We start from the raw sequence: 15,135 nt of genomic DNA on the forward strand, positions 1-15,135 counted from the left end.
GAATGGCTTTTATATTAATAAACTGTTCATTGTAAGTACTCTACTGATAACTGATCAGTCATGCTAAAGGCAAATCCGGCAGATAAGAATGACAGGAATTATCAATTAAATGAATTGGAAATTAAAATATTTCCATTCTATAAGCATATTTAAAGATAAGTTGGCCAGGCGCAGTGGCTCATGCCTGTAGTCCTAGCACTTTGGGAGGTCCAGGCAGGTGGATTGCTTGAAGCCAGGAGTTTGAGACCAGCCTGGCCAACATGGTGAAACCCCGTCTCTATTAAAAATACAAAAATCAGCTGAGTGTGGTGGCCCACACATGTAATCAAAGCTACTCAGGTGTCTGAGGCAGGAGAATCACTTGGACCTGGAGGTGGAGGTTGCAGTGAGTCAAGATTACGCCACTGCACTCCAACCTAGGGGACAGAGCAAGATCCTGTCTCAAAAAAAAGAAATTAAAAAAAAAAGGCAATTAAATAGCTTATTAAATAGCTTAGAGTCACATATAAAAAGTATACACATGCATATGCCATGTATACATATATATTGCATCTACATATGTGTCTTTTGTAGTTTTGAAGAGTGCTCAGGGAGGAACCACATCTTATTCATCTATGTGTACTTAAAATATTTAGTCCAGTTACTGGAATGTAGTAGATATGCAGTGAATAAGTTATGAAAAAAAGTGAATTGACATGTGCAATGAGAATGAACTAGATAAGCAAAGAATATAATTATTTGGAACATTAAACAGCTATTTGTTTAAAAGACAATATTAACATGGAAAGCTGTTTATGACATAATGTTAGGTAAAATATAGAAAAATACCTTGAATAAATAAGACAGATCATATCTATATCAAAGTGTTAAAATGAGATTTAGAGACAGGGTTTTGTTCTGTTACCCAGGCTGGAGTGCAATGGTGTGACCATAGCTCACTGCAGCCTTGACCTCTTGGGCTCAAGCAATCCCCCTTCCTCAGCTTCCAAGTAGCAGGGACTAGAGGTGCATGCCACCGTGCCCAGCTAATAAAATTTTTTTTTCCATAGAGATGGGGGTCTTACCATGTTGGCCAGGCTGCTCTGAAACTCCTGTCCTCAACTGATCCTCCCGCCTTAGCTTCCCAAAGTGCTGCGATTACAGGCATGAGCCACTGTGTGGCCAAAATGAGACTTTAAAAGGTTCAACTATGGGCATTGTTATTTCTTCTACTTCCTGTTTTTCTTTAATTAACATGTTTCTTAATCTTACAATAATTTGGTATATTTACAGAATTATCAGGAAATGTTACAGGAGTTGTATTTGTGACTGTTCTTCTATTTCTGACATACCAACTCACATTACTATCTAACTGGCAGAGCCTAGAAGAAGACTAGTTAGGAGACATGATAGTTTATTAGCTAAGAATGTGTTCATCTATACAGAACAGGTAAGTTTAATAAAATTGGGATTTACTTTTTAAACATATTAAGTCTAGAGGCAGCCAGTCTAGGATGGCTACAGCAGTTTCAAGATGTTATGAGTGACCCAGTTTCCTTCTATCTTTCTGCCGCAGCATCCTTAGTTTGTTGCTTCCATCTTTATATTTTCCACATCATATTCACCTTCATTTTTGTCATGAAACTCCATCTCCATCCTGTTATTATTCTAGAAGAAAGAACAAAAGGAAGAAATTCAAGGGGTGACTCTGTATTAGGAAAGGAAATGCTTTTCTAGAAATCTCAAGCATGTGTCTAGAAGTGTATCTCACAGCCATCCATAACTGCAAGGGATCTAGGGAAATGAATTTTTCAGGTAGGCACATTGTCATCCCTCTTTCAAAAAAAGATGGGCCACATCCAAGGTAGAGATTGTAGAGGATACCTTTTCTGGAGCAGTAAAACTTCAGCAGTCTGAGGAGCCTAAATCCAAGATTTTGAGTTCAGAGTTTGGTGCCATTTTTCCCTTTGAGGCAATTAACATTCAGAAAGCAGTAGTGGAGAGAGGCTGAGAAACTAGCCAGAGTTTTCAACTGTCTCAAGGGGAGTGGGTGTGGGATTGGGCGGGTAAAAATTTTGAGTTCCGGACCTAAGGAGAAAAGATTTTAAGTTGGAACTGGGTTATACCCTGGAAGTAACTTTTAATTATTCTCCAATTGGATTAAGGTGGTCTGTCCCTAATCTAAATGACTACCAATATGTCACACCTCCCAATATTCACAATCTTGTGTAGTTCCTTCCCACACTGACGCTGAGCTTGGCCATGTGACTTGCTTTGGCCAGTGACACATTAGTAAGCATGATAAAAGTAAAGGCTTGCACATTGAGGCTTGTCTTTTTGGAATGTCCCCTCTTGCAATCCTAAGATTATGATGCTGTGAGGAAGCCTAAATTAGCCATATGGAGAAGCCATGTAGAGAAAAACCAAGGTATATAGCTAACAGACTTCTTTCTGTTCCAGCATCCTTAGCTTGTGGCTTCCATCTCCATATTTTCCACATCATGTTCACATTCATTTTTGTCATGAAACTCCATCTCCATCCTCAAGTCCCAAGACTTATGACCCTAGTTAAGCCATTCCAGCCAGGCCCCATTATGCCCACACTAATTGAAGCCCCAGACATCATGGAGCAGAAATGAACCACCTGTACTATGTCCTGACTGAATTCCTGTGCCAGAGAATTCAGAATCATGAGCAAATAAAAGAGCCATTGTTTTAAGTCATTATATTTTGGGGGTAGTTTGAACACAGCAATAAATAACTGAAGTACTACTAAAAGCATAACGAATGTATAACAACCTAATTGTTAGAAGGGAGTGGAATTAAAAATAATCTACAAGAAGGCACAAAAGGACAGAAAAGAAACAGAAGAAATGAGAAAAATAGAAAGCCAAGAGTAATACGGTAAATTCAAATATGAGCTTCTAGGCGATTCTATGTATGAGTAGACACAGACCAAGATCTGTCTCAGTAAGATTTTAAATGTAAAGTTTTTCATCTTTTACCTATTATCCTCTGAATTCCGCCCATATCATTCTCACCTTAGTTTAATGGCCCTGCCTTGATGCAATTTGAAATAAGCTGCTGAGGAGATAACACCCTTAATCTATTCATTGCTGGTGTGCTTACCCAGTCTGGTTTAGAACAGTTTAATAAAGGCTTAGAATCATAATGTCTATGATTATTACCTTTTAGCTCCTAGGTTTTACTGACTTCCATGTCTGGAATTACCAGCACTTTCGTTTTTTCATACATACGGATTATATGAACTAAATGTATTGTTTCTTCCTTCACTACTGAAAATCTACTCAATATATGGAGTTACACTTTAAAGTATTTTACAGCCCAGAAAATATGGCCATTCTGTATGTGCTGTGTATTTCAGAGGTGCTCTGCAAGCTCCATGAGGACAGGCATGAAGTCCAGGCTACATGATTGGTACGTAATAGACGCTCTGAGAGACATTTGCTGAATGAATAAATTAGTCACTACGGCGTTTGTGGGCTTTAAAACACAAGTAAATGAGCTTCTATCATCAAAACCTCAGAGCTAGGTTCCCCTTCTGCAAGGTGGCGTACAAGGCCCACGAAACAGTCGGCGGCCGCAGGTGCGCAGCCCGTCCGGCCTGTCCGGCGCGGGGCAGGCGACCTCGTCTGGTGGCAGTGGCGGAGGCAGCCGTTTGCTTCCTCACAGGGTGCGTCGACATCAGGGGCTGGAGGCGTCTGGGGAGGAGGCAAATAAACAAAGCCAACCGCACCGAAACGGGTCGTTCCGTTTCACATCCTCCCTCGGGTGCCTGGGTCTCCTCGGAACAAAGTGACCCACCATCTGTCCGCAGGCAGGTGGAGCCCGTCCCACGCGGCACACGCCTTCCTTTCTCACAGCCGCGTGGAGACGCGGACCCGCGGGGACACCGCCGGCGCGAGAAAGGACACGCCCCCTCGCGGGAACACAAGTCCACGGCACACCACCCGCGCGCCTCCCCTCGAACGAACGCGCACGCGCGCGCAGGGGGCGGGTCTTCTTCTCGGCACCCACTGAGCGCCCGGCCTCCTCACCCCACCCCACCGCGCTCCGGCCGCCCAGGCTCCGCCTCCGCGACGGGCCGTCGGGAGGAGGCGACCGGAAGCCACTTAAAGCAGAGATCGAGGTGACAGGCGAGCTGGCTGGACTCGGAGCGCGATCGAGGCTTTCTGCGTTCGCGGCGGCGGAATGGCCCGTGCGCGGCTGGCCGCGTCGCCGCTCTGTGGTCCGTAGACGCCGGCTCCCGCCTTCGGCGCTGACCTCCGGCGCGGACACTGCTTTCGACTCGGCTCCTGTCGTCCGTTCTCTCAGGGTCCCTTTCAGGTAAAGGGCTCCGGGAGGGCACTGAGGGGCTAAGGGACCCTAGCGGGGAGTGCGAGCGCCGGCCTCGCGGCTCCGGCCCCGCGCCGGGAGTGTGCCGGGCTCTCGCGGATCGGGTGATTGATTTTGAGACTGCCCTTTGTACCGAATTCACTCGGGTCCCGCCAGCATCAAGATGGAATTGGTTACACTTCTTAGGCACTTAGAGCTTCTGGCAGGTGTATACATCAGACCGAGGCGCCGAAGGATTTAGTTGGGGTCGCCGGCGCCTGCCCCTTCCCCGTTGGTCAGGGTGGGGGCGCGTCTATGCGGCCTCCCCCGCGGGCCGACCCCGGGTGCTCTGAGGCGCCGAGGAGCCCTTCCCAGAGCCGGGGGAGGGCACGGCGGCTGCGGGAGTCTTCCGGCTACCCAGCGTTTCGGGCTGCAGCCCAGAAGTTTGGAAGCTGTTTTCACGTTAACTTTGAGAGCGCGCAAGTCTTCGTCTTCCTCCCCGCCGCCGCGGGAAGCGCCAGCCGCGTTTCCCCGGCGCTTCGCGGCTCAGTTCTGCGAGCCCCCAAGACCCGCTGGACGCTCTTCGGGAGGTGGGCTGAGGGGATAAAAAAGAATTAAAGGCAGAAGGCGCTGCGAGTGGCCTCTCGGATGTAGGGAGGCCGGGGCGGGTCGTTGGTCCGAAGGAGGCTGGACAGGGGTTGGGGGGCGCCCAGGCGCCTGCTGAGGGGAAGGCGGGGGCGGGGACGCCCGGGAACACCCGGAATTGCAGAGCCGGGCGGCGCCTCAGCGGCGCTGCGCGGAGTTGGCGCGGCCCGGGACCAGGAGCTGAGCAAACCGCCGCGGCCGGCAGGAGGCGTCGCTCGGACCCGGGCTCGGCGCCGGGGTGTCGCGCGGCGGCGGGCTGGCAGGCTTTGGAGCGGCGGTTTCTTCGGAAAGTGCATTCGGCCGGGAGTGCTGGAGAACCCCGGCGTCACGAGGTGAGGGGTGTCGCGGTGTGTCGCCTGCCGCTGGAGACCGGAGGATGTGTCCTTTGCATCTTTATTTTTCTGTTACGAAAACTAATTGAGGAACTAGGTTCTAGTGGCTTTCCACCTCCAGCCACTCCTCCAGTTCTCTGCTGCTTCCTCCCAGTTTTGTTTCCGAGTTTGATGAAGGGCAATAATAGGAAAAGTTGCGCGCGCGCTTGCGTGTGTACTTGCAGACACACATATAAATAAAATCGATTTCGTGTCTCTTTTACCTTGATTGGGTTTGATAGGAGTGGTTAGAGTGTGTGCGCGTGGGGAAAGCGCAGTCCGGTTTGGTATGGTGGAGAGGGAATACCACAATCTGTGCCAATTGTGCCTTGAGGCAATAGCACCAAATGATGAATAATAACGCCTGGCTTGGCTGCTTTCCAGTTGATTTATGTCTCATGTCAGATCCCTTCTTCTTCGTGAAGCTTTCCCTAACAATGCCAGCTCACAGTGAACTCTCCTTTTTCTGCCTTTTCCTTTTGTACTTATGTACATTTAACACTTTGTTATAAACTGTGCTTTGTATTTTACTTTTCTGAATGTGATGGACTTCTTACACATAGATTTATGACTCTCTCCAATTAGATTTTTAATATTCACTTTTGGGGACACTCAGTTTTATCTTTCGTTGTTGACCCACAAACACCAAAGAACTAAGCATTTGATAGGTGCTTTTCTTAAGTAATTCAGCCGACAAAATATATGTGGAACACCAGCTGTGTGCATTGTGGTAGCTAGGCACTTTACTGGGCACCTAGGATGCATATTTGATTAAGTCATGGGACCTTGCGTCACAGATCTCTTTCAGTTTATTGGACAAGAGAGAAGAGGATTAATTGCTCATCACCATTCCTTTCTCACCTGGCACAATCTCAGTAAATGTTTTCAAATTTCAGTTTTTTTCAAGGGGTCTGATTCTTGGAAGAAAGGACTTTTTTTGTCTCTTTCAGTAGTTGATTAGGAATCTGAAATTTGGTGCGTGTTTTATATTGTTGTTTTGTTTTTCTATAATATGCCTTCATTTGCCCTTTAAAAATGTATATATGTAACTTTTCTAAGGACGAGAACTAGGAGGCTTTTTCTGTTACCAAGTTGTGCTTGTCTTCTGACACAGTGTGCAGTGGTTGTTGCTGATGGGGCTTCGTTACTAAACACACCCTTATATTCCATCAGTAATGGTAATGTTTTTGGGGGTTGCAAAAGTAGACTCAACATTCTTGGATAGTATATTAGAGCTTTCTGAATATAGAAATGCTTAACAAACTCCTGGCTTTCTCCCATATAGTATTTCAGTTGAGAGCCCCTGTTTCTTGTGTATATTCTTATACCCTTAAATTCACTCACTGTTTAAGTTTGAAGTTTATCTTTCATTTGATGGACTTTTAAACTTTTTGTCAACTCATGAGATAGGTGATACATCAACAACTATGAAGAGAACCGCAAAGCTGAGGGGAAGTGTGGTTTCCCTGCTGTCATCATCTAGACACAGTTATTTCTACCTCCCATTTCCCACCCCACTCTAGCCTTATAGTAAAAATTCATAACCTGGCAGAATTTCAAACTCTTGTGTATTCAGCCCACAAATGCATGCCAATGGCCTATTGAAAGACTCTTCTACTTTTACCTGCTGGGTGCTTTTGGATAGCCTTGGGTGCCTTGGAGCCTTAATTTCTCAATAAAATTTAACATTGACCTGTAAAAACTAAATATAGTATAAGAGGAATGGTTTCAGGGAATTAGGACAAAAACAAAACATTTTAGTGAATGAATGAAATCCAGTTGCTGTCAGTTTGTAAATGATCATCTTCCTTCCTTTCCTCGTAGAATTTTTAGACTCTGAGGAGCAGTTGGAACTAATCCACATCATGGAAATGGAAACCACCGAACCTGAGCCAGACTGTGTAGTGCAGCCTCCCTCTCCTCCTGATAACTTTTCATGCCAAATGAGACTCTCTGAGAAGATCACTCCATTGAAGACTTGTTTTAAGAAAAAGGATCAGAAAAGATTGGGAACTGGAACCCTGAGGTCTCTGAGGCCAATATTAAACACTCTTCTAGAATCTGGCTCGCTTGATGGGGTTTTTAGATCTAGGAACCAGAGTACAGATGAGAACAGCTTACATGAACCTATGATGAAGAAAGCCATGGAAATCAATTCATCATGCCCACCAGCAGAAAATAATATGTCTGTTCTGATACCTGATAGGACAAATGTTGGAGACCAGATACCGGAAGCCCATCCTTCCACTGAAGCTCCAGAACAAGTGGTTCCAATCCAAGATCACAGCTTTCCATCAGAAACTCTCAGTGGGACGGTGGCAGATTCTACAGCAGGTCACTTCCAGACTGATCTCTTGCACCCAGTTTCAAGTGATGTTCCTACTAGTCCTGACTGCTTAGACAAAGTCATAGATTATGTTCCAGGCATTTTCCAAGAAAACAGTTTTACAATCCAATACATTTTGGACACCAGTGATAAACTGAGTACTGAGCTCTTCCAGGACAAAAGTGAAGAGGCTTCCCTTGACCTCGTGTTTGAGCTGGTGAACCAATTGCAGTACCACACTCACCAAGAGAACGGAATTGAAATTTGCATGGACTTTCTGCAAGGCACTTGTATTTATGGCAGGGATTGTTTGAAGCACCACACCGTCTTGCCATATCATTGGCAGATCAAAAGGACAACTACTCAAAAGTGGCAGAGTGTATTCAATGATTCTCAGGAGCACTTGGAAAGATTTTACTGTAACCCAGAAAATGATAGAATGAGAATGAAGTATGGGTATGTATTTATAACAACGTGTAGAACTGTTGTTAAATGCTATAGAGAAGGTAAAGAAGCCTAAAAGCTTAGTAGGGTGGTTTCTTTCAGTAGTAACAGGTTTTCTTTTTTTCCACTATTATTCTTTTGACTGTGCTATCCTGATTTTTCATGGTGGGTGAATGCAGGCTATTAACTCAACCAGACAATGAAGGTTTTATGATTTGAACAATTCATATGTCACTCAGTTCAACGTGCGTGTGACTGAGAAGTTGCACATACATTAAATATTGTGAATTAAATACTGTTTTAATCACCCAAGAAAAGCTGGCTTTTGAAAGAAAGTCTGGTGAATCTTACTATAACATAAATAATGAACACCTAATTTGTTTAATTTTAAAGCTCTGCACATTGAGTAACTGTTATTTTTTAAAGAAGAATAGTATTGTCAGAGATGTTTGTGGCCCTCTTCATTTCGAATGGTATAAACATCTTTTCTGTGAGTGATTCAGAAGTTCTTCCCATACTTCTGGATCTTTTTATTAGTTTCCTTGGAGCTTTTCTCCATTAAGTTTATATTATAGATAAAATAAATTTTTCCAGAATTTAGGATACTTTTTTTTTAATTTGGAAGAGTCCTTTAACAATCGGTGAAGGGATGAATTTATGTTAAGGTATGTTTATTACTCAAACAATTATCCTTGAGTTTTGGTATGCAAGATGAGTGTATACACATAACTCAGTTCTTTTAGTATGGATGTCTAAGCAGCATTCACTGGCAGGGAACTGGTATTTCTACATCTGAATTCTTCTTTAAAATTTAAAATGAAGAAAATGATAGTTGCCTGATGTAAAGTTGCTTGTGCAAAAATGGCTATATAATAAGCATTAATCTTTGCATCTCTAAGTTATTTCTCCTGTAGCATAGAAGGAGCTAAAGTGTGTGGTGTTAATAGCTATTTGTGTATGACCAAGAGTAAGGATTAAAATTAAAAGGGAGAGGAGAGCACTTCTGTCCATGCTGCCTGATTGGGGAGGCCATGAGGGCAACCTAACACCTTCATAGCTACTGAATGGCCTGGTATAGTACTGAGATGCATGACCCATATTGGGGGTGGGGAGAGGGGAGTGGAAATACACTGAATATACCATCCCAGAAGTCCAGGAGAAAACACTTCCTTAAGAGTCATCTTTGTTCACAGATATGTTGGTTTACACTACCCATGTATTTAGAGAGTCAGCAAATGGTGGCAGTAAACCATTTCCAAGTTGTCTGATTCTGATAGTTTTCATGTCAACCTTCTGAATTCTGACTGGTGCGAGAGCTTGTTCACATTACAGAAACTTGGTCTTTTTTTTTTTTTTTCATTTATCTCGTTCCCTTCAGTAATGGGTAAATGGTTGTCTTTTAATAATTTTAATATTTCAGTTATATAGTACAGAAATCCATGTGTCTTTTTAGCAACTTAATTATCATGAGACTTGAACTTTGCATTTTGTGTTTCAAAAGGGAAGTGTGGAACAAGAAGAGAAACAGTATAAAGCCCAAATTCAAAAGTATTACATAGAAGACCCTATGAGATAAAAGTAAGGTCATATCAAGAGTATAGTTTTTCTGACTGTAAATGTATTACCTTGATAATATATTACATTCAAGATTCCACCTTGCTTCTGTAGTGAAAGTCTTATAATACAGCTAAGTACTTTTAACTTACTTTTTCAAACCAGCATTGGAAGAGAAAAATGTTTTTCCATTTTATCTTAAAAATATTTTTAATAAGGTATTTTCCAAAATCTCTGTTGCCCATGAGCTAGCAATTCTAATTGCTATGTCAAGGGTAATTAATTTTATATACTCTCAAAGCCACTCTAATCCTTCTATCTCCAGATTGCAAAACTCTGCAGAACAGTGGCTCCCACTTCACTCTCATGAAGCAAATTTCCAGTCTGCTGAGTACTTCAGCATCTTGGTACATTAAGTTTCTATCTGTTTGAATTGATCAGGAAGAAACTAGCAGGATTATTGGCCAACACATGACATTCTGTTACCATGAGAACAAGGCAAGACAATAATTTTGATCCTAGAAAATCCAGGAATTCTTAGGTCAGGAACATATGGGTATTTTTTATCCTTTGGTAAGATTATTTTGCTTAAGAATAGACATAGATATAGGCCCATACGCATGCATTATTGTATTATGAGGTAGTTGCAATGGGTGCTTGATTTCCAAATCAGTTTTAATGAAGTAAACTAATGTTTATCTGACACTTGGGAAAAGAAAAGTATAAGTGAATTATTATAATTATCATTGCTCCTACTACATTGTTAGTGGTAATAAGTGGTCCTATCCTGGGAAAATAACAAAAAGTGTTAACTGTTAAATTACTAGTAAAGTGAAGTTCTCTGAAGATTACAGGAAGAAATGTTGTAATATAGTAGATAGCTAAGTGTCAAAAATTAGGCTTTTGGGAAGTTGACCTGTGGTCATTGCAACCTGGTTTTCCTTGTATTCTAAAGCGATGTTGTGTTTCCTGGCAACAAGATGCAGATAACGGCATGTTGAGCCTTGCTGAGAGATTCACAAACAAGCTGAAGCAGCCCAGGTTCACATGGTTACCACATTATTTGGCTAAAGCTATTAATCTCTGTGGTCAGGCCTGTAAAGCTGGTCTATCTGTGCAGATTGCACATAACCAGGAAGTGTGTGTTCAGCTGTGTATATGTCCAAGTTGGAACCAGCAGTCTTTGGATTCAGAAATAATGAATAATGAATGGCAGTTGTTTATCCCACTGTTTTCAGTAGTTTATATGGTTTGGTAAATCATTATATTCTGTATCCATAACATCTTCATTGTGTGATACTTGGGGAAAGTTCATAGTTCTGGGTCTCTAGCAGAGACGAAAGTTCATAGTTTCAAACTGTACAGATAAAAATCTTTTTATTTAGCTTCGCAAATGTATTGGATTTAATACCTAAATCTAAATTAGATGTATAGTGTTCATTTTATTCTCAGGAATGAAATTGTAAAGGAAGTTGAACTAGATAAATTCACAGGACCTTTCCAACTTTTTAGTCAAGATGCTTAGATACTAAAAGCGCATTAAGAAAGGATTTCAATAATACATGCTTATTTATTCCTTGTAATGAAATTATGATGTAATCCCACTTTGCTTTCTCATTCTGCTTTTGTACATCTACAAACGTTCATTGCCAACATCAACTGCATACTACTGTGTATGAACTTCCCAGATATAGATGCTGAGGCTTCTTTTTTGCACACGAGATGAGCCTTGGAGAATTTCCAAATTCCAAATATACAGTTGAGAAACAACATTGAGTGTTGTGTTTTAGATTAAGAAAGCACAGTCTCGAACAGTGTAGGCACTCATCCTTAGTAGACGATGACATCGGATGGCAGAATTAAGCAGTTTTAAAAGAGCCTTGCACACTGTGGAGTACTGTTGTGGATAATTGAAATTATGGAGGTTGTGCAAATCTCTCTTTAGCAAACAAGATCACCACTAGTTTCATATTACATTCATTTTAAATTGAGCCAGAACAATTTTCTAGTTATTTCCACCTATCAAGAAGGGACACACTGCAAACCTTATTTTGGAGGCTACCTGCAGGTGCACATATGACCAGTGATTATTTCTAATTCTGAATTTATTGAAAGAGAGTGGAGGTGAAGAGGAAGAGGAAAGTTGTAAACCCTGAATCCATTATTAATTTTTTTCAGAGGACAGGGTTTTTTTCTTTTGGGATTAATGCTCACTGATAGGGAGTTTTAGTTGCTTTAAGGCTTAAGGCTAGAGTGTTGTCAGTTTTAGTTGCTGAGTGATTTTGATTGCTAATTGCCCTTAGAAGTCTATTTTTAAAATCTGTCCAAGGGACAATACCATTAGATGACTTCACAGAAACTCTATATAAAAGAGAAATGTATATTAATGATCATAAAAAGCGTATACTGTTATAATCCCTATATGACTTGCATAGTGAATTAGCTAAACTAGAGCAAGCTCCTGAACTCTACTGGAGTAGTTAAATTAGCCAAGTTAGCTGTGGCGTGCACAGCTGTGATGATGTATGAACTAACTCATTATGTGTTATTGATAACACTGGAGAGAGGAGAACAGCTGAAACTTACTATGCCTTGTGACTTTTGGTAGTTCTTGAATATACACAGCTGGATGAGTTTAAATTTATTTTAAAAATTTCTGCCTAAGAGAAAGAGAGCTCCATAAGCAAGAACTGTGTTTGAAGTGACTTTCAAAATGTGTGCCTTGTGCTTTAGGATAAAGCAATCCAATGAATTATTTTTTGTACTTCTTTATGCTACTATTTACATATGAAATACAACTAATTGGCTTCTATCTATACTAATCCAGAGAAGTTACTGGATCTGTGTAGAGCTATCATAGGAATCAATAGCAATCATTTATTCCCTTTTTGGTTTTTCATCAATAAGCAGATTAGACTTTTTGAAGCAGCTGCCACCTGGCTTCAGGATGGGGTCATTCTTTTCCTGATGTATCTATGGTAATGAAAATGAACCTTGTCAAAAAGATTTATAACTTTTAAATCAGACAGTTGGAGGAAATAGCTTATAAGGTTATGTGGCATACCCTAAAAATAATTGCATGATACATTATATATTTTATCATTGAGTTAAATCAAAGCTCTTACTTTTTATTGTAAGTAAGAAAAAAAGGGAATACGAGTTGAATATTCCTTATCCAAAATTCTTGGGGACCAGAGTGTTTCAGATTTTGGATTTTAGAATATTTGCATAGTGCCCCGGTTAAGCATCTGAAATCCGAAATGCTCCAGTGAGCATTTGGGTATCATCTTGGTGCTCAGAAAGTTTTGGGTTTGAAGCATTTCCAATTTTCAGATTTGGGGTGCTCAATTTATAGTAGTAACTCCATTCAGCATTTAAAACTTCATTCTGCACATAATGGGCATGAAAAAAAAATGCTACTTTTGACTGATAGCTCTGTTGTGTCCCTGTAAATCTACTTTGTATTATACTAGAATTATCCTATTATACCAGAATTTCTAGATCATAAATTTACAATCTACTATAAAGCAAAGATAAACTTCATAAGTTCTTCTGTGTATTTCTAATCGTGGTTAGTGATCCTCAGTTTTATTCTGGGTTTGGGTGCTATTCCTAAAGGGTAAAGCAGTATGTAGTCCATGCAAACCTTGACTACTCAAGGAATGCTACAAAAATACAGCTATTTGAAATTATGACTTTCTTCCCATGGTTTCTTTTATTTTTATTTATCATCTCCTGATTTGAGACATCAGATTCTGCATCCTTTGTCTGATGGTGATGATTCTGGATTGCATTTAAATTAGGACCTTAAGTCCTCTTAACCTTGGCCAACAACCTTTAATAATTATCAGTCTCCAATTTGTGAGTTGCAGTTGTCTTTTTGTGGAAGGAAAACTTAGTACATGTGTGTATCATTTTTTGCAAAGGAAAAAACATTTCAAATTGCAAGATAATTATTTTGGCACAACTTGTATGGCTAGTTCAAATTGGACACTGTCAAAGTTTTGAAAGAAACTCACTTTGTAAAAGTAGTAGAGTTTCCCTTTTATAATAAGATTGGGGTCTTAAGGTAAAGTGAATTCGAAAGATTTTGTATCTTTGAAAAAGACCACAGTGCCAAAGGTTAAGCCATTTTCCCTTTCATTCTGGGTTTGAAATAGGTGATAGCCTGAGATCTTGGTTTTACCTCTACTTTGCAACACATTAAACATAAACTGTACAAGGAATGAAATGCTTCTGAAGTTCACCATTTCTAGGAGCAAACAAGCTACATTTTAGATGTGAAGGATTTTTTTTTTTTTTTTTTTTTTTTAAGACAGAGTTTCACCCTTGTTGCCCAGGCTGGAGTGCAGTTGCACCATCTCAGCTCCCGCAACCTCTGCCTCCTGGGTTCAAGCGATTCTCCTGCTTCAGCCATCCTGAGTAGCTGGGATTATAGGCATGCGCCTCCATGTCCGGCTAATTTTGTATTTTTAGTAGAGACGGGATTTCTCCATATTGGTCAGGCTGGTCTTGACCTCCTGACCTCAGATGATCTGCCTGCCTCAGCCTCCCAAAGTGCTGAGATTACAGGCGTGAGCCACCGCGCCCGGCTGATGTGAAGGAATTTCTTTAACAAAACTAAATAGGGCTCATTTTTATATTTATAGATTGTTTATGACAGTGCTTTCTAGGGACTGAAAATTATACCGTATACAGACTCACCCCAATTTAAAATTTCTTCCTTCAAACATTAAACCTAATCCACCCCAATCCCTGACACAGTAACTGAAAGCTTCAGATTGTTAATATAAATAATTCCTTGTTAATAGGGAATTTGACATTACAAGTGATATATTGTGAAATACATTTTTGAAAATTAAGGATTTTATGTACAATAAATTCTGTTTGTAAAGATTTATATTCAATCTGTGAAGAGGACAGTATTGCAGACTTGAGCTAAATATAATCAATTCTGTGATTAGGAACTCAAATTTTAGAAGTTGATGACATTAATAAACTTCTAATTGTCATTTGTGAAACTTCCAATTTTCCTTGCTGACTTAGCTAGTTACTGTTACTAAGGCAAGCATAGAAGAGAGTTAACTAAGCATTCCTATTTGGGTTTCCACACAACAAAATGTATCTGTCTCCTAGATCTTTCTCTGCTCTATGCTGTTTACTTACTGGTAACACCCACTGGACAAGTAAAGAACCTTTGCATGGTCATCACAATGAAAGGATAAGTTCTTACAAGAGTGAGAATGCTAGAGCAACTATTCCTTTTCACCTTCTACAGAAACCGGTGACTTTCGAGTATGTGTACCACAAAAAGTTGTGTAAGGAGTGTGTTGAGAGTCGCCCATGACTAAGTTGTCTGAGGAAGAGTTCAGTAAATTTGTATTCTTTATGCAAATTGAAGTCCTCTGTTTTGGTGCTATTGCCTCTGATTTTAGGAAGGATTTGTGAATAATCTTATGTTGAAACATAGTACTTCTTGTA

The 15,135-nt window shown here is 40.9% G+C and overlaps 2 protein-coding genes across 3 annotated transcripts in view; one reads left to right on the top strand and one right to left on the bottom strand.

Annotated features, from left to right (window-relative positions):
• Positions 1–1,376: 1,376 nt before the first annotated feature.
• Positions 1,377–4,551, bottom strand: LOC102123344 (uncharacterized). The gene is made up of 4 exons (XM_065539316.1): positions 4,513–4,551; positions 3,805–4,347; positions 3,522–3,701; positions 1,377–1,647 (listed from the first exon to the last, which is right to left on the bottom strand). The coding sequence occupies exons 1-4, from the start codon at positions 4,549–4,551 to the stop codon at positions 1,561–1,563; spliced, it is 849 nt and encodes a 282-aa protein (XP_065395388.1). The 3' UTR covers positions 1,377–1,560.
• TIPARP (TCDD inducible poly(ADP-ribose) polymerase) overlaps positions 4,120–15,135 on the top strand; it is a 32,031-nt gene continuing 21,015 nt past the window's right edge. The window contains exons 1-2 of one of the 2 annotated variants that reach the window (XM_005546181.4): positions 4,120–4,326; positions 7,155–8,112. In XM_005546181.4, coding sequence (XP_005546238.1) covers positions 7,196–8,112 — 917 coding nt within the window. In that variant the 5' untranslated portion in view covers positions 4,120–4,326; positions 7,155–7,195. Of the gene's footprint in view, positions 4,327–5,079; positions 5,292–7,154; positions 8,113–15,135 lie in introns of those variants that run through there. The other variant, XM_015445228.3, reaches the window with a different exon arrangement.

Source organism: Macaca fascicularis, chromosome 2 (assembly GCF_037993035.2).
Source record: "Macaca fascicularis isolate 582-1 chromosome 2, T2T-MFA8v1.1".
In the NCBI taxonomy this organism is placed as follows: Eukaryota; Metazoa; Chordata; class Mammalia; order Primates; family Cercopithecidae; genus Macaca; species Macaca fascicularis.

Bases quoted from the DNA above. Each gene is read 5' to 3' on its own strand.
- LOC102123344 (XM_065539316.1), bottom strand. From the start codon at position 4,551: ATGTATACACCTGCCAGAAGCTCTAAGTGCCTAAGAAGT. The intron at 3,702-3,804 runs GTGGGTCACTTT...CCTCCTCCCCAG, and splicing joins CACCTGCCTGCGGACAGATG to ACGCCTCCAGCCCCTGATGT. The intron at 1,648-3,521 runs GTTTTGATGATA...TCTTTCTTCTAG, and splicing joins AAGGGGAACCTAGCTCTGAG to AATAATAACAGGATGGAGAT.